Raw genomic sequence first — 24,153 nt, 5'->3', positions numbered from 1 at the left:
CGAACCGACCAGCACCAACAGCCGACAGAATACCTTCCGTCTGGTTAGGTAGTAGAATATTCTGTGCGAATTCTAGTTAGCCTCCTATAGGCTGGCCGACGGGCGGCGTGGGTTTACTAGCTTTTGCGAGGCTTTCGGTGTAACATTCCTGGCTCTTAAACAGTAGCCCCTCCCAGGCAAGATGAGCCAGGCGCGAGAGTTTAAGATGCCGGGACAATACCCAAGACTATCGCCAGACGACGGCGAGGTTTTTTATAGCGGAGAGAGCGACAGCCCGAGTTTTCGCACGCTGGAAGTGGTTCAGATGGAACTAAGGTAAGATATCAATCATATCAGCCTTGTCTTCTCGGTTTGACATCACAGGATAGAGAGAATTTGTGGAAGAGGGAAGGAGTAGTGTATACCTATGGCTATTCCTGGTTGTAGGACGTAGCTAGCCCTATGGCCTGGGATAGATCAGTGGATGTTGTGAGGCAGGACAAGGACATGGAGGAGGGCTTAAGGCTGGCGTCACGACAGCACTAGAACGTCCCCATCTCCATCCAACGATAGCTGGCCTCATAACCCCTCCACCTACCACACACAACCCAGAAGAACCTACCCCCCACTTCCATCTTCACCATTTATCTTCACTCTCATCACATTCCTCACACCCATCAATCTCACTCATCCCAACATCAACTGTCTTCGTCCAAACCATCACTAATAACCTTTCTTCATCTAGTCAGAAAAGAGCATTGCTCGAGTGTCTACCACAGGAGGATACACACCCCGACGATTTCGAGATTCTTCAGGCCCAAATCTTCAGTTTGCAGGAAGAGTTCAAGAAGCTCACCATGGATCAACACGAAACTGAAATGGCCGAGCTCCTCCAGGCCTACAATTCTAGCAATGGAAGACTCCCCACGCTAGATGCTCCTCCTGAATTAGGTTTGCATCTGTTCAATCCAATCCTACCTCAGCAGGATCACACGAGGAAGCGACCATATTCCCAACTCGATCAGTCAACTCAAGATAATCAGCTTGAGAACCTCAGGCGCCTCGCAGGGCCATCTCATACTGCTCCCCATCCACAACTTCTTTACGCGCCTTCCGCCCCATTTGTGCTGACGGATTTGACTAGCTTGGGTGGCATTCAAAACATAGATGCCATTAACAATGGGATGTATCTGCCTGTAACTCAAATTTCCGCCCCTAGTAGTCACGAAGAAGTATCCCGGCAGCAACAGATATCCAGGTATGATTACCTTCGTTTCCCTGAAATACTCACTTCATCTAGTCGTCCTTACTAACCTGTGCTGTATAGTGACGAGGGAATCGCTCGAGCTCTCCAAAAACAAGAAGTTATTGACCTTACTGGTGATGATGACGACGATTACGATCCGGCTGCCCTATCAGCAGCCTATCAGCGATTCGTTCCTAACCAGTACGCAAGAGCAGGCCCGAGTTCAGAAAACGCACCAACTCTCGAAAACCCGCAACTTAACAATTCTATTCCGAGAGTTGAGCCCGAACTACGAAACTTTAGCTCCGGGGCCCTTGCGGACTGGTCCTTTTATAACGAAGACCGCAACCTCATGATCCAAAACCAACACATTCCACTACTTAACGTCCCCAGACTAGGGGTATCTGATAACCCTATCGTCCTCAATGATGATGACGATGATAATTACGGAACCCTAAACGAGTTCACGTCCCCGCTTTACGGATTTGCACATTCAAGCATACAACAGTTTGGTCGACCATTCCCTCAGAGCCAATTTCCCTACCCTTCATATCTAAATAACACCACTCGCAATGTTGACCCTAACACGCTCTATAATGATATAAGACATCGAGCGAAGGATGAACAAGAGGATGTCAAAAAGCTTCTTGAGCACTTGTCAGATGACACCGAGAATAAACATCCGAGCGACCGCCTGCAAACTCCTCTAGAATTAACAATAAAACTGATGGAGCATCAGAAAATCGGCTTAACATGGCTTGTCAAGCAAGAGGAGAGCGGCAACAAGGGCGGTATTCTCGCCGATGACATGGGTCTTGGGAAAACAATACAAGCAATCGCATTGATTGTTCATCGAAAAAGCAGCAACCCACACCATAAGACCACCCTAATCGTGTGTCCCGTCGCTCTGATGGCTCAATGGCAACGAGAAATCCAGGTCAAAGTTAAAGCTCAACATACTCTCTCCACGCATATCTACCATGGTACCCAGCCAAAAAGATTAAAAAATTTCAACGCTTTAAAGGATTTCGACGGTAAGCTACATCGGATATGAAAAAGTATCAGGACTGTTAGCTAACTATAGGCATCACAAAAAATAGTCGTCCTGACTTCCTACGGAACGATCGCTGGAGAATTCAAGAAAAAAATGGCGTGGATAGCTGAGAAAAGAACCAGATTCCCTGCCAATGAATTTCCTTTCTTGTCAAGCGAAAGCACTTGGTACCGGTAAGGACGCGGCATCGCTATTTCACGAAGTTGATATTTATACTGATTTACAAATTCTCATAGTGTTATACTTGACGAGAGCCAACGTAAGCACGAACCCAACATCCTCCAAGGTGCACGAGAGCTAATTGAGATCAATTAGATGTTAAAAACCACAGGACCCTAGCCAGTCGAGCATGTACGGACTTGATGGCATCATACCGATTATGTCTCAGCGGAACCCCCATGCAGAATAACATTGATGACCTCTTTGGTGCGGTTCGATTTCTCCATCTAGCTAGGTATCGCGAATTCCGAACTTGGAATGCGGACTTCGGATCGAAGATTAAGCTTGGAAAAGGCTTTGCAACAGATGCTATGCAGCGGTTGCGGGCACTCATCAAAGCAATCATGCTGAGACGGAAGAAGGATTCTTTGATTGATGGGGCGCCTTTGCTTATCCTTCCACCAAAAAACATTGAACTGATCCATCCGGTCTTCGGCGATGACGAACAAGAAATATACAACGCCGTCGAGCAGAAAGTGCAACTGCGCTTCAATAAATACATTGAAAACGGCTCGGTCCTCCGAAATTACACATACGTCCTCTTGCTCTTACTTCGGCTTCGCCAAGTCTGTTGCCACCCAAAGATGATCAAGGACCTTTCTGTTAAAATCACGGATGAGGAGAAGGAACTACAAATCAATCTAATCAACCAACTGGACCCCGGTGCCGTTGAAAGATTGAAGGCGGACCCGGCTGCCGGCTGCCCGATCTGCTTAGACAGTTCCGAGAAAATGAAGATAATATCCCCCTGCGGACATTGTTTCTGTGAAGATTGTTTGACAAACCAAATCAACCAAGCAATGGCGAACGGCGATGAAGGTAATCAATTAAGTTGTCCAGTTTGCCGTGGGCCTCTCAACCCATCTAGTTTGATTGATTGGCATGTATTCAGAGAAATACATATACCAGAGGATAGTGGACTGCAACAAGAACTTGAAGGTATAGGAAACCAGCTCGATAATGTTCTTGGAGGCCAACTGTCGAGTAAAGACTCGGACTCGGACTCGGACTCGGATTCGGATGCAAGCTCGGGATCCGATTCTGACGATGAGGGGTCTGATCTCGGAGGGTTTATTGTTTCCGACGATGAGGTTGAATCGGATACGGATGGCGATTTCTCAAACCATGTCAGAAAAACTAGGTCGCGCTTTAGCCCAATGCCTCCGGCGGGAGCCAGGCGGGAGCCTAGGCCTTCTCGCCAGAACGGCGTTAAAAAAGAAGAGGAAACAGAGGACGACTTCGCTGTAACTCAAAACTCCACGGCGTCTTCTAGCTCGGGGCTTAAATCCGAAGACGACCTTCCGGATGATATTTGGGAGGAATTCAAGGTAAAAAGACAGGCAAAGGAAGAACATAGTAGAAATAGCTCCCAATCCGTCGAAGACGAATCTGCAGATGTTAAACCGAAGGCTAAAAAAGAAGGCAAAAAAAAGAAGGCATCTGGAAACCGCAAAGAAAAGAGAAAGAAACCTACAAAATCGAAAAAGGCGAAGGGGAAGCAGAAGAAGGAAAAGCGAGTACTAAACCTCAGTGATAAACGAGCATTGGCAGTCCGGAACAAAAAGGCTCGCAAGAAGTACTTCCGCGAGCTTGCGAAGGATTGGCATTCAAGCGCCAAAATTGAAAAAGTCAGAGAGATCCTGAGACGCATTCGAGAGTAAGTCCCATAACCCTATTAACCTTGTGATATCAGCAGCCCTAACATGTCTACCAGGAACGATCCATCAGAAAAAACAATTATCTTCTCATCTTTTACCTCCTTCCTTGATTTGCTTTCCATCCCATTAACTGGGGAGGATAAGTTCGACTGCGAGAGATACGACGGATCCATGACTGCCAAAGATCGCAACAATGCCGTTCTCAATTTCACGGAAAATCCCGATGTCACAGTAATGCTTGTTTCGCTAAAGGCCGGAAACTCTGGTCTTAACCTTACAATCGCCTCACATGTCATCATCATCGAGTGAGTGGCTCTAAATTCCTATATCCTACGCAAACCCACCCTAATTTGTACCGCTTTTTTAGTCCGTGGTGGAACCCATACGTAGAAGAGCAAGCAATTGATCGCGCCCACCGAATCGGTCAAGAGCGCCCTGTCTTTGTCCACCGATTGATCATCGTAAATACTGTCGAAGACAGAATCCTCAAGCTTCAGGAGCAGAAACGGGAGATAATATCTGCCGCAATGGATGAAGATGCAATCAAGGGACTCAACAGGCTTAGTGTGAACGACCTCATGTATTTGTTTACTGGATCTCGCGACCAGTAAATGTTCGAGGCACGATGATACTTTGGATTTCGATCTCTACGCCCCAACCAGACGAATCCCCTTAACAAAATTTTTTACCTCTTTTCTTTTCCATTTTTCTTCCTTTCCAGCCCCCCGAACCTAGAATTTGGTGTCATTTTTATCAACCATTGCCCCCCTGTAACTTTTCTTAAAACACCTGGATCCTGTACCCGACATTATTTTTCTCATCGGACATTCCGCGGCGTTGATGGATTTTATTCTTTTATTTCTTAACCTTTACATCGGAAACCTATACCCATGCGTTCGGGGTTTACGGGGGCGTTAAAGACGATACAAAGATATGTTTTTCTCAAACTATTTTCATTATTTTATGATCCACTATTCCGAAAAGCATGGTATTATAAAGGTTAATGTATTATTGGTTGCCGCTCATTTCTTTCGGCATCTTTTTAAAACTTCCCTTTGCTATCGTTAGACTTAGAGCTGCTTGATTGAAATATAAACGCTACGAGGCCCCGTGGAGTGAGTTTGGGGGATCATGGTGTCTGTAACTACTAGGCTTGTTGTATTCAAGTAAACTTAGATCTTCTAACAGAATTTAAAGTGTACATCAACTTGGTTCTATCATGACCATGATCGATAGACACCCCAAAAAGATACCAAGCCTAGGTATCACTCCGAAAACGCCAGTATCAATGTAAACTGGATTCAGGCATACCCCGTATACACAATATACTAACATACCATATAAGAGGGGTCAGTTCGAAGGCTAGTTCCCTATGCTATCGACAGAGATACGTAACAATAGCGGGATCAATCCTGACCCGAGAGTCTCCTAGCACTTAAGCATCCATAGCCTAGATCTATAGACCGATCTCTATGCATTGGGCCTCAAACCTCCAGAAGTGACATTCTCCAACTACCTAGCCGCTGGATCAGAGAATCCATAGCATGACATAACATTGGATAGATCACGCATTATTTGATGAAACCTTCCCAAGGTTGGAGAATATAAATGATTATAACTCATGGAGATTGAAACTAGTTTCACAAGAAAAGAGGAAACAAGTTTCGGGGCAGTATATTGTAGACATCTTTTGAGCACCCGTAGTTCTGAACTACCTCGGTAGCATTGACATGTTTCTTCTTGGAAATAACATACATGTACGTCAATACTGGGCATGAAGCAGTAGTTGCCAGATTATCTTCCTTTAAACAAGAATGACTCTAGGATATCAGATAATCTGGCATTTTCTCCCTTGGCACTAGATACTCCTGGGTTCAGATGTCTTAACTCCCACCAACTACTCTGTCGTGAATTGGACTCGTATAGCGGCTGCTCTTACCTCCATAGATGTTTCAGATATTGTTTTTACGTACGTTGTAAAAGTACTGCGATTACGTACACCTAGTTTGTAGACAAGCATTTCTTATGGAATAAAAGCTTGCTTGGCGGGAAAAGTTACAACATAAACAACCCCTCCGACCGGTGTACACCTACATTATATAATGACGCAGTTGGTAAAATGACAATAACAATGTCAATGCCAGTGTCAAGATTCTAGTTCGTAGCCCTAACAGAGATACATACTAGCTTAGATAGGAACTTTGCAGCATTGGTTTACCCGTCTTTTAGCCTCAGCATGCGTCTAGGAGGCCGTTACATGGCAATGTTAATGTGTTTTATTCCAGATAGAGTACACTGGCATGTTGGTGGTCTCGCGTTGATATTGTATGGCCATGTTGGTGATTCGAGAATTCATACGAGCGTAGAAGTCTAGCCGGACAAAACTCCGCAAACTCTATCGGATCGTACCCAGATGTTAGTTGGAAAAAGGAAAGATTGCGGCGATACACACCATGGTACTGGGCCATAGAGAGCTCTTCGGGAAGAAATCGGTTGGTCTCCTTTCGGATTGGCGCCCGTAAAGGGTCTGAGGTTGCGCAGTAGTCCTGATGGTGTGTGAATTTCACTCTGTTAACGTGCTGTTGATGTGTAGTATGTTGGATTTTGTCCCGCAATTTGTGTTGTTGAGGTTTCAGTCCAACCAAGGACACCTTGTCGATAGTTATGTAGGAAAGACCTCTGCAGAACATTGCGTATGGACCCTTGATCTGCTAGGTCCCTTCCTTTTCATTCATTTCCTCCGACTTGTCCGCTTTTCTTCCTTGAATGGTGAGATATAACCCAACGGCATAAGCAACCAATCCCAATTCCCACTTTTATGCACCATTGGCATTTCACATTGCATTGTTCGATTGCATGCACTCGGATTTCTAATAAATTAGTATCATTCGAGAATGAACTCATACGGGCGAACTTCAGTTTTGTGCTACCGTCTTGGCCCCAAACGAGGGACTTTTCCTATTGGTTCGATCGCACGTTTACTAACATGTGCTGCCGCACGAGGCAGAAGTGACAGCTGCATGGTAACCGCCTGTTGTGGGTCGCACACTTGAGTTACACAGAGCTCTTATGATAAGAGAAGTTTACTGGGATGAAACCCGCGGCCGAGGCCTTTGTTTCTCACCCGGCGGGGAGTTCTAACTTATGTCAGAAATCTTAGGATTTTTGAGACAATGGATGCATGTGTTATATGAGGTTGTAGTATATACTGAATTTGAAAATTTTATCACCAGTTTTTTGTGTCTCTTCTGATACGCAAAACTGGACAAATATCTCTCCCACACACACCTAACGTTGATTAAATACATGGCGCTTCTAATATAGTAAGGGATGAACCCAAAGTAGGGGTATAATAAAAAAGGAAGAAAAGAAAACGGGGGCAGTAAAAATGTGGAGTTGTCAAATTTCGTCCGCCGTGAGGATTGATAGAAACGTATAGCTGCAAAAAGAACAAAGCCCAAGATAGAAGAATTTCGCTTATAACACCGTGATATGATCGAAGATATAGACATGACCGTGGAATAGCAAGTAATGAACACAAAGATCACTAAACAGATATCAAAGGGAATACGTAACATAAATCCCAAAGATTATTTTTATTTTTTTTTTCCTAGAAGTGTTCTTTCCAGAAGGAGAACTGAACGGTCTCGGTAGAGACGGATCTGCAAGCCAACTTGACAGACCGAGCTGCTACGTTTGGACCGCAGAAGTAGACTCCGACCTTGGTCTTGAGGCTGTGATCTAGACCGCCGATATAACTCTGGTCGAGGATTCCGTCCCTCATAGCACCAAATAGGCGCTTGAAATCTGGACGACCGAAATTTGTTCGAGAGCGGAGTTCGGTCAATGGATCGAGTTCAGCACCAACGGAGTTGAGGACGATATTCTGGGCAGTGTCGATGTCGAGCTTAGCGGTGAGGTAGATATGGATGCGCAAGAAGTCGGCATCGGCGGAGAAACCGGCAGTTTGTGATTGGCGTTCAAGGGAGGAAAGGAGAGTGTGGAACCACTCGAAAGAGGAAACTTCCTTGCAGACCCAGATGAATTCGACACGACGGAGACGGGTTGGTGGGTTTGGACCTTGACGTTTATGCCAGATACTCTTGAGGATGGAGGCCCATGGAGTGACACCAATACCAGTACCGATGAGAACAGCGATTTCGTTTTCGAAGACATCTTCTGCTGGTGCTCCGTATGGTCCGTCGATGCGGAGAGCTGGCATTTGAGCACCATTTCTGAGAGCGATCTCGAACATTGCGGTGGGATCCATATTGGCGAGTTCCATAGTCTTGGAGTTCTTACCAGCGCCGAGAGCCTCACCGAGATCAGTAGTGAAGTCACCAACTTGACGGACGTGAACTGAAATATATGGATCGGATGGGCAAGAAGTAATGGTGAAAGGATGCCATTGGAAGCGGGAAATGGATGGAACGTTGAGGAAGAGCCATTGGCCAGCCTTGTACTTCATCGATGGCTTCTTGAACTGGATTTCAATAGCATTGTATGGATGTCTGATAACCTTGGTGATCTGGGTCTCCCTACGAGCTCTGATCATGCGATAGACACGTTCGATGAAGTAGATGACACCAGGAGCCAAGGTGAATCTCCAAGATTGATAACCGATGCAGTGGTCCCAGAAGGGCTTGCCAGCGAATGGAGAAATTGGCTCTTTGGTGTCGGTATCTCGCACGAAACACCCAGTCGCGTGAGTGTACAATCCAAGGAAGAAGATGAAGGCCAAATGATGAGTGTACCAGAAGACTTCGAAAGATTGGTTACGGATTTTGTGGTGGGCGGTGGTGTACATCAAGAGCATGCACAACAGCATAATATGACCAGTGACACCACCGGCGTCAGAGTAGTGAATTTGCAGAGCGGTGAGAGGCCTGGCTTGAAGTTTCTCGACATTGAAGAAGCTATTAATAATATTGGTCAGCTATTGCATATAGTTAATTCATACGATTACGGATTTTTCACACTTACTTGACATAGTGTCCGGTGGTATGGACAATGCTGAAGAAGAGCAGGCTGTATGCACACTGTCTATGGAACCATTGCGATTCGTCCAGCGGCAGCCATCTAATCTTGGGTCTCACAACACGCAGGATGGTCCTGCACATGGGAAGCAATATCAGACCGCAATCATAGGCGAGGACCAAACCAGCACCACGAGAAATCCAGACAGAGTACTTGAGACCGTTGAGAAGAGACAGACGAGGGTCCTGCGCTTGCTTGATCCTGCAAATTGACGTCCAAGGTTAGTATCTCACGTTACTCAGATTGGAATTAGAATTGTATTGCTTACCATCCGTATGCAAAGAGGCCCCAGTGCGAAGCATACCAGAATATCCAAAAGAACACCCTTCTACTCAGGAATTCCCGGTGGAATCTCGACTCTTGTTTATCTGCTGCCATCTTGGCGGTATATCCCAGATGGCGACTGTGTATAAAATATTAAAGTGTATCTGAGGACGTCAATTCCGTTGACCAGCAACAGATATCATATACCCTCGCGAATTGTTTCAAAAGGGAAAAAAAGGAAATGGCGGGGATTCGAGAGATTCAGGCAAAGGGAGGTGAAAAGGATTGCAAGATCTCCAGCTCCTCGAGAGTGTATAGTGGATTCTTGATATATTAAATCCAAAAGGAACACGACGCATACAACAGAAGACGTCCACAAACTTCCTTAACTACTCTAGAAAAGAAAGGACAAAAAACCCGACGTGCCGGGGGGGAGGGTGCTTGTTAAAGCTAGAGGTTGGCTGGATGGTGGGGAAAAAGGAAGATAGCTGTCCTGGTCGGCCCAAAATAACGCCAAGGAAGGAACGGATTAGACAAGAAGACGATGGGATATTTGCTCCGAAGGCAAAGAGGCCTAGAGAGAGAATTGAATGGAAAGGAACGTGGAAGGCACAGCCCGGGCCCTTGTAAGCTAACTAGCAGACAGCTGCAGAGCGTTTGCAACTCGTCGAATCGAAAGTTGGCCAGTGTGGGAGGGAAAGAGAGAAAAAAAGAGCCACGAGCTCGGCTTCTCTTGTGGAGACAGCCTGGAAGATAAGTGAATTGCAGCCAGCCAGCAGCCCGCCAGCGCTAAATGGCGGGATGCCATTTGGTGTGTTTGGTTGGCCCAAGTCACGGACCCACTGGGGCGGTTCGAAACCTTGGCCAGACGCTCTGTGCATGAGGACTACCCCGAGCGAGACACCGATTTTTTAACACAGAGGCTCCTTTGACCCAATATGGCAAGTCCGTCCATGATTCTGCGCTGCTTTAGGTATGATGATGGCATTTTACGATCTTGCTCTCTGATAAGTTTGTAGGGGTCGCTCAATGATGTTCGCTTAGGGGGGGAACCGACTTCGAAGCTTCAAAGTTTGGCATCGGAAACATGTTTGGCACAAATTTGTTTCTTGTCTCTCGATCTTCAAACGAAACACTGCCTGAAAGAACTCTTGAATGCTGAATCCTGTTCTTCGGCTTAATCCTCTCTGCGTATTTGTCAGCGAGCTGTCAGCCGTAGGTTGCTTGATACCAAGCTCTCTCGAAAACGAAACGTTTTCTGATAGAAAATACACATCTCGATCAATCGATCCTGTATTCTGGAATAGTAGCCGCTGGCTCGGTCTCCCGCTCGTGAAAGATTGATTGCATTTCGATGCTTCCGGTAAGCGCTCGAGTTGTACACGCACATGCCTTACGGTTATCGATTCAGATGTCTGTGTGTAGTCGAAAACTAAGAAAACCTTGTATTTTTTCCTTTTGGGCTGCGAGATGTTTAAACTCAGGAAACGTGATTTGTAGAAGCTATTGACATACGGCACAGCGCAGCAAATGGGCACTTGCCAGATGGGTCCTTCAAGAAAGGTTCATCACGGGATGCCAACGCGATCCCGCTCGACGTAACTCGACCTGCATATCCCGGGTGGATGACGAAGTAATAATAACAGTTTGCTAATCTTTGCGATCCCATCTCAACTTTGATTCGATTGGACTTCAACGAAAATATCCTCGATCGAACTCAACTGGTCATCTGTCTTTAGCGAGTTCCCCTGTGGATCCCCTTGCACGAGCAATCACAAAATCTCCTCGGAGCGGGCAACCAAGGTGTGGCAATCGAAGACCAAGAAGGTTCTATTTTAAGCGCTGCGGCTTGCATATATCTCGCATGCAACCAATCAAATGATCGCAAAGCCTGTCCATCGACAGTCTTCCAACCCGGGAACCAAGATTCACCCACAGGAACATCCCGTTTTTTCAACAAATAACGTTGCCAACAAAGCCGAGTGGGCTAGCAAACCTCTATCGAAGTTTGTAATTTGCAAGATCGAATTGGTCCTGTAAGGCTCTGCTCGGGCGGACAAACTCAACCGAGCTCCTTTGATCTGGATCTTTTCACGGCGACAAGGGCGCCCGAACCTTTCGAATGGTTGTGCAAGGGAGCGATCCCCAACCTTGAATCACTTTTTTGAGAAATCGCGATCTTTATTCTCCTAAAGCAAATAAAGTGCGAACTAAGCATTTTGAGAGGACGCATACATTGCGCATATATACCGTCCTTGCAGCTGTTGGGTTTACATGATTGCTTCTTTTTCTCCATGCTGGGCGCGAATGGTGGAGGAGAGTTATTAAATATCAAAGGAAAAAAAAAAAGGGAGAATATCAATTCATGCGAACCCGGGGTGCAGATTGGTTGAAATATATTAATAACATCGAGACATTTTCATCGACCTCTAGCGAACGCAACAAGTGTCCGGACGACGAAATAGAGCAATCTGATGAGAGTCATGCTAATATCAAATGATTGGGGATCGAAATGCAATGATTGTCAGCCCACTACCTCGACCCCTCTGGCGGGCGGGATAGACGCCGTTGAAGACGAAGGCTGTTAATATTTCCGACTGATATAGGTCATATAGGGCTCGTTTAGACGGCTGAACACTCCCTTGACCAACATCCGCACAAAATTGTGGGTCTTAAGGTCGTAAATCTCGGCTTTGTGCAAATTTTTTCAGAAAAAGATTGTTATCAAATTTATCACAGCCCAGGTCGACGAGATCCGGGCGTCGATAGCCACTAATGCTTGGAAGGATTGGCATTCTTGAGGGCGATTTCGTTTCTTGCGATATTTTGGGATGGCCATCTTCGACAGTCCCCGTTTCTGATAGAGGGAAGCTTCCCCGGCCAATTATGGAGAGCCGTTAACCGTATTACTATTTCACAATAGTCGATACATCAAGGGGAAGGGAATGATGTCAAGCGGATCCAGCGTGAGGAGGCGAGTGCATATTTATGTGGAACAGCGGGTTCAGTATGATGCTTTTTGCTCTTGTGATAAACTGAAGTGGGCTGTGAATGTTTTCCGCCCCGTGAAACGACGTACCTGCTCCAAACAATTCTTGCACCAGATCACGTTTCGCCAAAGCACAAAAAGACAAAAGAAGAACGACGGCCGCGAGCGAAAAAACGCAGAGCGAGACGATGCATTATTGTTTCCACGACCCGACAAAGAGTACCGAACACATGGCAATAGCATGAGGGCAGCAATTAACGAGAAGAAACAAAACTGACACTGCATGGTGAAGATGATATCTGCACGAGTAATGGCATGCAGTGATATTTCCAGGGTGATTGCAATGATTTCTCGGCAGCGTCAAAGCCGAAGAACCGTCCGGACCGGTCTGTCGCCCACAATTCCTTTGCTATAAACATCGGCATTATCACCATGCAGGTCGCAACAGCGGAGCCCATATGGCTCAACGAGGCTGCCCTCGATAAAACACCAATGGAAACAACAGGAAACTCCAGCTGTCTCTGAGAAGAGGGCGAACCCTTGCAGACACACCGATCTCTGTTCAGGGAATGGCTGGACGGTAGCCCCTCCCCACGATCCATGTCTTGGCCCCTGCTCCAGCCAATGAGACCGGGCCAAAGCCCCAAGAGGATGTCGCAGGCCTGTCAAGCGCCTAAACGTGCACTACCACTGGCAGAAGCATTCTGCAAGCCATCATGAGAATATAACTAATATCACATTTCTCCACCTTTCAATCCGTCTTTCTTTCTGCTCAACGCTGGACCGGTTATTTCTTTCTTTTAGCCAATTCCTTTCATAGTCTTGTCTGGCACAGACGGATCGGGTAGAAGAGCTTGCTCTCCCTGACATTCTTTCACTCTTTTTCGACGTTGTTTTTATCACACCTTTTTTTTTATTTACCTTCGTTCCCACTTGCATTGCATATCTTCTCGTGTGCCTTGCTTCTCCAAGACCTTGGTGGCGCAAAAGTCTCTCATCGTTTGCTCAACAGGTTAGTGTCTACCACACGTGCATGCCGCTTTTTTTTTTTTTAGTTTACCAGCTCTGCACCCACGAAATGTATCCCACCAAGCGCCGGGTGATTGGAAACTGGAGGCATCGAGATTGGTTGACCTTTCTTGGCCCGGGTGGTTCCTCCCCACCCAAAGCGGATTAACGTCGGCGGCTGCTCGACGGTCACGATTGATGCCCAGGCCCCACTCCAGCGCGCCCATCGGTCCAATTTCTCAAAGCTGTGTCTTTTACCATTCGCTTCGTACCCGCACCGTGCAAATTCTTGGCGACTAGGACCGATGCTTTTCCTTTATTTTATTTTATTTTTTTCGCTCCCCTTCTCTTTTGACTTTTTCTTTATTTTGGGAGCACTTACATATAACCGTCCAACTTCCTGCAAGTTGATCTTTCTTATGTCGTTTCTTGTTCCTTGTGACATGCTTCCCTCAAGTTGAGCATCAGTTAAAGTTGTTGTTCAACCTCACACATACATTTTCTATCCAACAATTATAACCGGACCCAACTGTCATTTAAAGCTGTTTGGGGTTTCCGATCATTATTCTAAAGCTTTTCTATTTTGTTGGAACAGGTATTTTCTATATTTCGTCCGGAACGATATAGAGCTAGGACCACCGTTCGAGTCATTTTTCCCTTGTCAACATCTTACGACTATCTCGACCTGGGAGGCATATTTCCACGGCCAAGTGCACATACGAAAATAAAGACCCTCGAATCAAATTTATCCTTCCGAAGAATATTAGAAAGAAATAAAGAAAAATATTCAAAATGGGCAAGCTCATTAAGAACCATCTCGCTCGATTGATCGTTATGACCGCTGCTACCTGTGAGTCGTACAAAACTTTCAATTGGTTAACAAAAGCTTTACTGATAATTGCAAATTATAGACCAAATCGCAGCTGGCGTCCACGGCTACTTCTGGCCCAAGATTTTCTGGGACATGTGGACAACGACATTGAACCCGCTGGTTACACCCGCACCGATTTTGCAGACCCTCAACGTTCTTGCGGGTCTTTTCATGCTAGCATGGGAATATCCTTTCCCATTACTCGTCCCGGGAACTGCCTTTCACCGCAGCATCGTCGCTCGTCTTGTCGCCTTGCCAATTGTTACCTTGATCGCTGTGCTATTATATCAAGGAACGAATCCAGCACTATACTATATCGTCGGAGCTGTTGTCTACCTATGGGCATTGAATGAAGGAGAGGTGAGCTGAAATCCTTCTTTTGGTAGTTTGATTTTGAGTAAAATGCTAATCCGGATACACACAGGTCGTCTGCATGCCATGGAAAGTACCCACAAAAGGGAAGAACCAAGGAGGCAGCAGAGCATAGGCTCTTGACGCTTCGCACACTTTTCGACACGAATTCGCTTCTTCACTTTCGTTCAAATATCTCTATAATCCTTGGGACTTTGCTTTTACCAACGGCGTACCTGGAGACCGGGCGGTTTCTATAAAATACTGGGCAGCGATATTGCATTTTGTTTTCCGACTATATGACGATTTCTTTTATTTTTTCGATACACTTCTTTCGCAGCATCTCTACTACAGTTACGGGTGCGGCATTCATTTCGAAGCGATTAGAGGGAGTGTGATTCCTGTTTTACTCTCCGTCTTGGATTGCAGACGAACCCCACCATTGCGCATTTGGTGGCGTAATCTTCCCTAGCATATCTTGCACTTCAGACCAGATCATTCGGATTGGAATTATTTTTGTATAGGGCCTTTTTGCTGTTGCATGATACCACATTTTCTTTTTGATATTCTCTTTCCTACACCGAGAGTTCACAGGTCTACCAGATCTTTGATTTTCTTACGTGTGTGTTCTATTTTCTTTGTTGGTTCTTTGATGCTTAGCGGTTTATGCTTTTCCTACATTTACTTTTCGATCTCCTTATTCCCACGGGGCCATATCTGTTCTGGCCATTCCCTTTCCCCACTCCAACCACTCCTACTCACATTATGTGTATAATCCTCCTTCCCCGCTGCTTACCGGGTACACTCCTACCCGGAAGTCGAAAATGAGAATGACAAATGTCTGGCTGGCTGCCGAAGGGCGTATCCCGAGGCAAGCCACGGATTTGAACAAGACAAAAAATGATTTTTCCAATCCTATCGTAACCCTGGCATAAGCTGTAACATATTAGGTGACAAGTACAGTAACTTCATACTTCTTAAGAGACACCTATCGTTGACATGTATAAAAGCAGGTACATATAGTTTAGACGGAGTCTTTTTTGTACCGTAACAGGGACGGTTTCAAAGTCGTTCACGGGTATTTTGAATAGAACGAATGACTTGGCGGGCAAGGCTACGCTATCGATGGGACAGTGTTTGTATGACATTGAAACTATCGTTTCGAAACTTAGAGTCTCTGGGAAAAAAAAAAAAAAAGTATGTATCTTGCATAATGGAATTCAAAAGCAGTGATCATGATTTGGCGTTGGAGGGGAGGTTTGACTGTGCCACCTTCCAGTGCTTCGCCACAATCTGTATAATGAACATGAGCCTGCGCTTGTCTTTCACCGCATCTCATTCGTTCATCATCGACTTCATCGAGTTCGCCGCCAAAGCTGCTTGTTCCTTCTGGCGCCAAGTATCATACCTCCACCCTTCCCGATCGCGTCTTTCGATACTCCTCCTTGCTGGTTCAGTAGCACTAACCTCCGTTCTATTTCTAGCTATCACGCAACGTTCTGAACATACCATAACATGTCCTCGGAAACCCCAAAGGATGCTCCTCCCCCGGAGCAGTCAGCTCCCGCCGAATCCTCATCATCCGCGGCTGCTGCCGATGAATCTAAGGACGAAGAAATATCATTTACTGTCAAGTCTATTGCCGACAATAAAATTCCCATAACCGTAAACCGCTTCATCTCTGTCGCGGACCTGAAACAGAAGCTCGCAGAACCATCTTCCATCCCCGCCGACCGCCAGAGACTAATCTACTCCGGCCGTGTACTGAAAGACGACCAAACCGTTGATAGCTATAAGATCCAAAATGGCCATACCGTTCACCTTGTTAAAGGTGCCGCTTCTACAGCCTCGGCAGCTCGAGGGGCTGTAGGCGGTAGCAGCGCGTCTACCAGTGGCGCCGGGGCAGCAGGAGGATCAACCGGAACTGGTGGAGCTGCGAGTCCACCTCAGCAACTGCCTAACATGGCAGCGGGAACAGGAATGAACCCGCTTTCTAGATTCGCAAACCATATACCATTGCCTTCTGCCGATCTGTTTGGACCCGATGGTGGGGTGAGTGGGGTTCCCGTCATATTGCCGCCCAAATATCCTTTCACATACATTTGCATCTGCGTCTGCATTGCATATCATGGTCGTATTGTTTATAGAAATCATTTTATGCTAACTTTGTCTGTTTTCGTCTATAGATGGGACCACCGCCGAACCCCGAAGTAAGCATCTATTCCTGTCGCACAGACGTGTACCCATGCGGCACAGGCGGGTTCTCCGCTCACACCTAAAATTAACAACCCCGACTAACCACGAAATTTCAAATTCAGCAAATGCTCTCTATGATGGAACAACCCGAAGTTCGCGCCTCCATGAATGCTCTACTCCAAAACCCAGCCCTCCTAGAATCCCTAATACAGTCAAATCCAATGCTACAAGCCATGGGTCCCGATGCAAGACGCATGATGCAATCCGAAGAGTTTAGACGGATGATGACCGATCCTACTATCTTTAGACAAATGACGCAGATGCAGCGTGCGCTTGGGGTGGGTCCATTTGGAAGAGGATTTGGAGGCGCTGGTGGCGCCAGTGCGTTTCCGGCGCCTGGGGTGACGGATCAGACACCGGCCGAACAGCAGGATCAGCAGCAGCAGACGGGTAATGGAGCAGCAGGATCGGGTGCAGGTGCAGCGGGTGCTCCACCAGTTAATCCCTTCGCCGCGCTCTTCAACCCCTTCGGCGCTGCTACACAAACACCCCCAGCCCCATCAGGAAGTAGATCGCCAGGAGGCCTTCCACCAAACCCATTCATGCTTTTCAACCCTGCAATGTTCGGTCAACAGCAGCCGCCGGCTGGTCAGACACAAACGCAAACACCGGGGTCGGGTGGTGAGCAGACTGGCGCCGCACCGACAGGTGGAGCAGCAGCAGGACAACAACAACCGCCAAGCCCATTTAATCCATTCCTACCACCTGGTGGGGGTGTGGATCTGAATCAACTACAAAACATGATGCAGATTCTGGGTATGGGTCCCGGAGGTGCTGGTGGCCTCGGTGGTTTTGGAGCTCCACCTACGCCTGCTGATAACAGGCCGCCGGAGGAGAGGTATGCGGAGCAGTTGAGACAGGTTTGTTCTTCTCCAATAGCATAATGACTTATCGAGAGAATGGCAATGCTGATATACGTATTTTCGACGTATAGTTAAACGACATGGGATTCTTTGATTTCGACAGAAACGTTGCAGCACTCAGAAGGAGCGGTGGCAGTGTCCAGGGCGCTATTGAGTACTTGCTTTCGGGACCGTAGCTGCCTGGTAGGAAGTTGTACTAGCGCCTTTTGACCTTATTATTATCATCGTATCTAAAAAATTTTTGATGGGCTGCCGAGCTACTTGTTACTGGGATATCATATCACATTCCTTTCCCCCCTCTTTTTGGGGTGGGGTTTCTTACATCCCTTTTTATTCCAAGGTCGTGGAATTCCGGGGGTTTGCTTGGTGGGAACAGGCAGAAAGAACATTGTGTATCATCATCGCTATCATCAATAGTGACATTTAGTGGTATTGTTTTCGCCGCTTTAGGTGTGCGTTTCGATTGGGATATGAGAATATTTTTGAACATGATTTTTTATTTTTAAGGTTTTCCGTAGTTTTGTTTCCAGGGTTTTCAACATGACTGTGTCAAATTCGAAGGTCAGCTGGTACTTTTATAATTATGGATGTCGATATCCGGGGGAAAGTTTTCGGTGTTTAAAGATTTCAAGTTGAAAATAGTAAAAACATAGACCTAGCGTGCTCCAGGGATATCGATGTCAACCTTGGGAGCTTGAGCGCAAGCTAGGTGCGATGACATCAGGTGCCTACTTGGTAAGTACCCAAGTACCTATACCTGGGTACCTGCGTAAGTAAGTATACAGTAGTCTCGTTCCCAGGGTCTCGAGTAGATGCGATAGATCAAAAATATTGTCCTCTGATGTACGATTTGCATTTCACCCCTCCCTTCAGAAAAGAACCTTCATAAAAATGTTATCTTTAGCTGCCTCATTACAATAAAACTATAACTCCCCTCCTTCTATCCCCAAAGTATACGTGTACAAGTACAAATTGATATATAAGAGAGAAAACACCTCTGAATATAATAATGTGAAAGTGAGTCTAAACCGGCTCTTAAAACCTGTAAATGGTTATCGAATGAAAGTAGAAAAAAAGAGAAGAAGAAAAAGGAAACCATCAGTCTATGTAGGATATCGTTTTTGACAATGGAGAAACGTAGCTAATAGGATGGGGTGTGTAGGTTAACTAAGCTAGCTGGTGGGAAGCTAGCTAGCTAGAGCTCTGGAGCTATAGCTGCATGTTAAACTATAGCCAGGATCGAGACGAGGTTTTAGTCTCGGCACTAGGAAAGGGAAGGGGGAAAAAATGGAACTTCAAGATTGAAGGGAAAAAGAAAATAAGAAGAAAGAGAACAGATAAGATGATGTACAGTCGAAAAGTACTAGTAATGGGTAGTAGGCAAAGGAAGAAGGAAGTGAAAAAAAAGATATGGGGTATTATCCGTCTTTGACCGGTCCAAGCCAGCGAAAAATCTTTGTAAAAAAATCCAATTCTGAGGACCCACAGATACAAAACGCCCAGTAAACGCCGCAGGAAAAAATGACTTGGGCAATACGTAAGTGGAACCACCGCACCGATTCAGAAGACCGAAAAAAGACAAATAAATGAACGCTGGGGGATATTATTACAAAGGAAATTGATAGACTTTATCACATGTCTGGTGTCTGCGTGGTAGATAGGAATGGGGAATATACTTTAAACAAGCATAAAATTATGAGTGAGAGGAAGAAAGAGGAAGAGAACTGCGACGCTAATTAAGCCGAGATAGTCGCAAGTCGTAGGGGTTTGGGGAACTGCCCATGTGCTCAACCTGAGGGGTAGGGTTGGTTGGGGTGGACGGTTGCCGTCGATGTTCAGTCCTTCGCCGGCGGGAGAAGTTCAATGGGCGTATATTCGTAGCCATGAGACGTGTAGGGTCCAGAATGGCAAGGGCCTCCAAAGAGCGTCTTTTGGAAACGGGTTTCGACGGTGTAAAGGCACGACGTAAAGAACGACGAATCGCCCTCGTCGTCTGATAGTGCCTGAGTCAAAACCTCACGATCAACCGGACTCTCCACCACGATCTTCGGCGGCTTCGCCATTATTAAACTATTTCTTGACTTCCGATCCTTTGCTGGGAAAAGAATACTGGTTCGACTTCTCTTCCGTTTTTTGTACCGACCTGGCGGAAAGAATGGCGGGGCCTACTCGGCCAATACTTCTGCCAAAGATTCTTCATCGACGGGAGTTGCAAGGACGATGGGTGCTGATTTTCTAGGCATCAAACCGGTTGGTGGTTTAAGAAGCTTCTTGGATGGAGAAACGGAAATGTTTTTGATGGAGCTAGCGGCAGATTTGGTAGATCCTTCCGCGCCATTGTCGCTAACGGTAGTGATGCTGCTATCATCTGTCACCTCGACGTGACGAGCCAGGCTCGACGATGCGGATTCCGGGGCTTTGGATCCGGACCCGAATTTGTTCCAGAACCAAGAGCCGACTCCACGCTGTGGCTTTGGTGGTGGAGTTTTGGGCGTATTTGAAGAAAGAAGAAGGCGCGTATACGTTTGCGAGCTGTATCTAGCCGGTGTATTCTGCGCTGTTGCAGGAGTTATAACTGCCTGCAGCGCATTGAATGCATTGGAGGTTGAGGTAATGGAGATTGGGGCCTTTTCGCCCTTCGGTGTACCAAATATGTCAATGGGTGCTGTTTCAGGAGCGAGAAGAGATTCGTGTGAAGCCGAACGGACAAGTCTTCTACCGGGGATAGTGGTAGCGAGGAACGGAGAAGGCGTGCTAAGTTCGAAAGCATCAGGGACGTCTCCTTCCTCCTCTCCTTCCTCCTCCTCCTCTTCTTCCTCGTTTTGCGGCGTAGAATCAATCTCAAATTGGGGCAAGTCTCCAGATTCTTGCAAAGCGGATTCGCTTTCTTCAGCGGGAGAAATGTCACCGACTGAATCGCCTATTGACTCAACAGGCGGCTGAGCATCTGGGAATTCCTCTTCGCTGAGAACAGAGAAAGGCGGGGTGTTGAAGCTTGAATGGTTTCTCCCATGCCCTCGCCTCTTTTCGACATTGATCGGGCTGATTGGCATTCCCGGTCCCATAGACCCAGCACTAGTGGGCCTTGACTCGTCGACATTAAAGCTAGGATCAAAAATTGAAGAGTCCCGAAATGTTGACGGAGCGGTTTCCGAGATAACCGTGTTCGGGACCGACGAATTTCGTGTATGACCACCAAAAGCACTCGTCTGAACGGACGATCGTTTCGATGGAGTGGTTTGCTCAAAGGCGGCCCAAGCAGGAGGCAAAGGACTCGAAGACGGTGGATTCCTCGATTGCGGGGCCTTGACCCTCCTCTTGACCTTACGTATGCTTCCTTTTTCCTTTGGCGTTAGCACGTGATGGTGGTGGTGAACGTGCAGTTCCTGCGAAAGCTTCCTATAGCCATCAAATTCATACGAAAGTGGCGACCTTCCAAGTTCGTTTGGTTCCGGCCTCTGTGTGAGCAGAACTTGTTCTCTCAAAGCACCAATCTCGTCCTGGGCAATCATCAACATTTGGCGTAATTCTGCCGTCCCAGCTTGTAACTGTTGGTTATCCTGAAGAATCTCTTTCATAAAATTAGATATAGCGGCACCCTCCATCTTATCCGCTGGGAAGTGAAGGCCCTTTATCGACTTCCTGGAAGCTATCTTGTTGGCCAACTTCTGGGTTTTAATCTTCTCTTGCATATACTCGGCTTCCAGTTTATTGTATTCATCCTGCAGGTCCTCGACCTGTCGCTCAGCCTTCTGCCACCTCGCAGCAGCATTTCGTTCATCTTCTAGAGTTATGGAGAGATTTCTCCTAAGGTCGTCCTGCTCGGTCTCAAGAACAGTGAGTTGGGCTTCAAGGATTTCGGCACGAGCAGCCCTGGCGCTAACACGGTCAAGTTCCGCCCTGGTATCGTCAAGGTCGGCCGTAAGTTCCCTAAGCCTGGAGTCGGCTTGTGTGACGGATTCGTTCAAGGTCTCTAATGACTGTTGGGTTTGTATGACAACACATTTCGAGGGGTCAGCCCATTTCTGCACGATAGTATCACACAACAGGTGTCTTTGAAGCCGTTGAAAGTGGGAAAGGGAGAGAGTGGGATAGAACACTTACACTTAAAAGATCCCGGTTCTTGTCTATGCTCAACGTATTCTGTACTTCTAACTCCTTGTTCAATTCTTCGAGTCTGGTGATTTTCGAAGCCATGTCGGACCGAATCTTTTCGGCGTCATCAGCTTGGCGCAGGAGAGCCTGGAAAATAGGTGAAGGCAAGGTTAGTGCCGCCGGTCCTGTTTAAGCTTGCATCTCGCAGTCGCATCCCAGCGAACTCATCGCGAAGTCATGATCATAGCGAAAGAGTTTCTCTATTGCGACCTCCTTCTAAAGGGTTGAAGAAATTTTTTTACAGATAAGAAAATACTAATGAATATACCCCGCGGCCCACGGCCAATCCATGGTAGAAGTTAATTTCAGAGGGCGGACTGAAAAAAAGGCGTCAAGTTTAGCCTGGGATGGCGAAGTAAACAAGGAGGGACAACGGCAAATTAGTTTGCCAAAATAGCGGAAGGTGGGCTGAACAGCGGAGCAAGCGGGTTGATGGGCCAAAAAACGATATCAAAAGGCCAATTGCGACCGCGCACCGTTGGAGAATTTTTTGACAGTCAATTGGAAAGGAGGGAGGGTTCGACGTCAGAGGAAATTTGGTTTCAAGACTAAGCTTGACAGATTGTCATTGTAAAATTGGTGAAGGTTTGGAGGAAGCTGTGCGAGATATTCAGGAACCGGGGCCGCATGCGGCCTAGCGACCAGCCTGGAGCTGGCCAAGCTGGTACAGAAAATATGTGATGGGACGAGGCGACCTGCATTTGCAGATGCTCTCAAACATGCATGGTCCTATTGCTCTCTTTCCTCTCAAGCCGATCGATATCCCCGTCGATAGCCATGTTCATTGGTAGAACGGTGCAGGGCGTCGTCCAATCGAACCCCCTTTAAGGCTGCTTCGAATCTTCTGCCGCCGTCGACTTGGGCTAGTCCCGTCGGACAAACGAAAACCCCAACAAACATCACGCCGGCCGGAAAGCTGGGTTGGTTGATTGAGCTCGTCATTGCTGCGGCAATGCACAGGAAATTAAACAAGCCCTTCGGCCTGCCACAAATAGGGCAGGACATTCGCACAGCAATTTTTCTCCTGCCAAGGGGACGAGTTCAAAGGAAAAAATTTCCAATTGGAACAACATGTGAAGTAAAAACAAAATAACAGGAATTATCGATGGGAAAGCTTCGCCGAAGCCTTCGGGTACTGGAATGTTGTTTGTCCAAATTGATGCAAAACTCACCTGTCCAAGCTGTGCAGCGGTCTGCAAGTTCTCCTCTAATTCGGACAGCACCGAGATGTTCTTGACCCTAGCTTCGCAGGTCTTCTGGCCGCAACAACAGTGAACTTCGTGCGCCGGACTATGGCTCCTTCCACCACCGTCTGCCGTGGAAGCAGGACCGCTACCCCGACCGTCAAAAGATGAAGCTGCTGTCGGTGTATTATACGTCGATGGGTATTGCCTTTCGCGGTCCAAGAGTTTGTTCCTGGTGTATTCGGTAATAGCGTCCAGACTGGTTCGGTCGTTAAAGGTGCGAGAGTGTAAGATTCTCCGAGGACCGATGGGTGATGACATGACGGTTTCAAAGTTGAATCCTTATATTCGTCGTTCCGGTGAATTCGAGATCGCCTCCCGTACAACCACTCGGTCGTCCGTCCGTAGGGACAAGATTTCCTCGATGTTGGACAAGAGGATTTTATTGTTTCTCGTGGGTATACGCCGATGGTAACTCGGTAGCACCTAAGGTCTGCCGGGTGGTGGGTTTATAGGGATCGATCTGATCTCCGAGCATGTAGCGTGGGAGGTTATAGTTTAAGTGCGGAGCTATATAATAGCTCGACTTTGGATCGATAGCTATCTCTTCTTAGACCGAGCTGGGTTCAAGCTACAACAAACCTAGCGATGTGGTCTTGCGACGGTGTCGTGAGCTAAATTCTTAGCTAAGTAAGTACAGTACTTGTCGTTCCGAAGTCAGTTTGGAGATGCCGTAATCTCGCAGGAGAATCCACGCGTGTTTGTCGACGGGCTTTGAGGAGTTCGCCGACAGCAAATGTTAAACTGTCTACGGAATGTCAAGAAAAATAAATAAATAAACGATGAGGTAGAGGTTTAAGTTTTTTTTTTTTCTTTTACCCTTTGTGAAGCTCAAGCTCTAGAGTGTGAAAGTCGAGTAACCCTGGAGCTTCTGATGTTTTTCCAGAATGGCTGGTGGACCAGGCTGGCTAGGATCAAGCGGGAATAGCTCCAGCGGAAAGACAGACCGATGATTTGGC

The 24,153-nt window shown here is 46.8% G+C and overlaps 6 protein-coding genes across 8 annotated transcripts; 3 read left to right on the top strand and 3 right to left on the bottom strand.

Annotated features, from left to right (window-relative positions):
* Nucleotides 1–181: 181 nt before the first annotated feature.
* On the top strand, nucleotides 182–4,767 carry DFL_005043 (uncharacterized protein; the record flags this gene model as incomplete). Of its 2 annotated transcripts, XM_067634243.1 has the most annotated exons (9): nucleotides 182–315; nucleotides 369–398; nucleotides 461–1,237; nucleotides 1,307–2,259; nucleotides 2,326–2,452; nucleotides 2,516–2,538; nucleotides 2,595–4,155; nucleotides 4,213–4,461; nucleotides 4,524–4,767. In XM_067634243.1, the coding sequence occupies 9 exons, from the start codon at nucleotides 182–184 to the stop codon at nucleotides 4,765–4,767; spliced, it is 4,098 nt and encodes a 1,365-aa protein (XP_067492330.1). The 2 variants fall into 2 exon arrangements, with proteins under 2 accessions (XP_067492330.1, XP_067492329.1); XM_067634242.1 differs by lacking the exon at nucleotides 369–398 and having other exon boundaries at nucleotides 725–1,237.
* Nucleotides 4,768–6,432: 1,665 nt separating this feature from the next.
* On the bottom strand, nucleotides 6,433–6,846 carry DFL_005042 (uncharacterized protein; the record flags this gene model as incomplete). Its single annotated transcript, XM_067634241.1, has 2 exons — nucleotides 6,433–6,551; nucleotides 6,609–6,846. The coding sequence occupies 2 exons, from the start codon at nucleotides 6,844–6,846 to the stop codon at nucleotides 6,433–6,435; spliced, it is 357 nt and encodes a 118-aa protein (XP_067492328.1).
* A 920-nt stretch (nucleotides 6,847–7,766) lies between these two features.
* Nucleotides 7,767–9,571, bottom strand: DFL_005041 (uncharacterized protein; the record flags this gene model as incomplete). Its single annotated transcript, XM_067634240.1, has 3 exons — nucleotides 7,767–9,072; nucleotides 9,140–9,394; nucleotides 9,462–9,571. The coding sequence occupies 3 exons, from the start codon at nucleotides 9,569–9,571 to the stop codon at nucleotides 7,767–7,769; spliced, it is 1,671 nt and encodes a 556-aa protein (XP_067492327.1).
* A 4,675-nt stretch (nucleotides 9,572–14,246) lies between these two features.
* On the top strand, nucleotides 14,247–14,812 carry DFL_005040 (uncharacterized protein; the record flags this gene model as incomplete). Its single annotated transcript, XM_067634239.1, has 3 exons — nucleotides 14,247–14,304; nucleotides 14,366–14,685; nucleotides 14,750–14,812. The coding sequence occupies 3 exons, from the start codon at nucleotides 14,247–14,249 to the stop codon at nucleotides 14,810–14,812; spliced, it is 441 nt and encodes a 146-aa protein (XP_067492326.1).
* Nucleotides 14,813–15,889: 1,077 nt separating this feature from the next.
* On the top strand, nucleotides 15,890–17,971 carry DFL_005039 (uncharacterized protein; the record flags this gene model as incomplete). Its single annotated transcript, XM_067634237.1, has 6 exons — nucleotides 15,890–16,075; nucleotides 16,161–16,172; nucleotides 16,234–16,728; nucleotides 16,863–16,886; nucleotides 16,995–17,792; nucleotides 17,867–17,971. 6 exons carry the CDS (start codon nucleotides 15,890–15,892, stop codon nucleotides 17,969–17,971), a joined length of 1,620 nt encoding a protein of 539 aa, XP_067492325.1.
* A 1,989-nt stretch (nucleotides 17,972–19,960) lies between these two features.
* DFL_005038 (uncharacterized protein) lies at nucleotides 19,961–23,455 on the bottom strand (the record flags this gene model as incomplete). Of its 2 annotated transcripts, XM_067634235.1 has the most annotated exons (3): nucleotides 19,961–21,775; nucleotides 21,900–22,037; nucleotides 23,123–23,455. In XM_067634235.1, the coding sequence occupies 3 exons, from the start codon at nucleotides 23,453–23,455 to the stop codon at nucleotides 19,961–19,963; spliced, it is 2,286 nt and encodes a 761-aa protein (XP_067492323.1). The 2 variants fall into 2 exon arrangements, with proteins under 2 accessions (XP_067492323.1, XP_067492324.1); XM_067634236.1 differs by lacking the exons at nucleotides 19,961–21,775; nucleotides 21,900–22,037 and adding an exon at nucleotides 22,256–22,267.
* Between the last annotated feature and the right edge of the window lie 698 nt (nucleotides 23,456–24,153).

The sequence above is a fragment of the Arthrobotrys flagrans genome (genome assembly GCF_004000055.1).
Source record: "Arthrobotrys flagrans strain CBS H-5679 chromosome Unknown unitig_0, whole genome shotgun sequence".
NCBI classification, from domain to species: domain Eukaryota; kingdom Fungi; phylum Ascomycota; class Orbiliomycetes; order Orbiliales; family Orbiliaceae; genus Arthrobotrys; species Arthrobotrys flagrans.
Note: the sequence above shows the minus strand (reverse complement) of the source record. Positions and strands in the feature narration are given on the sequence as shown.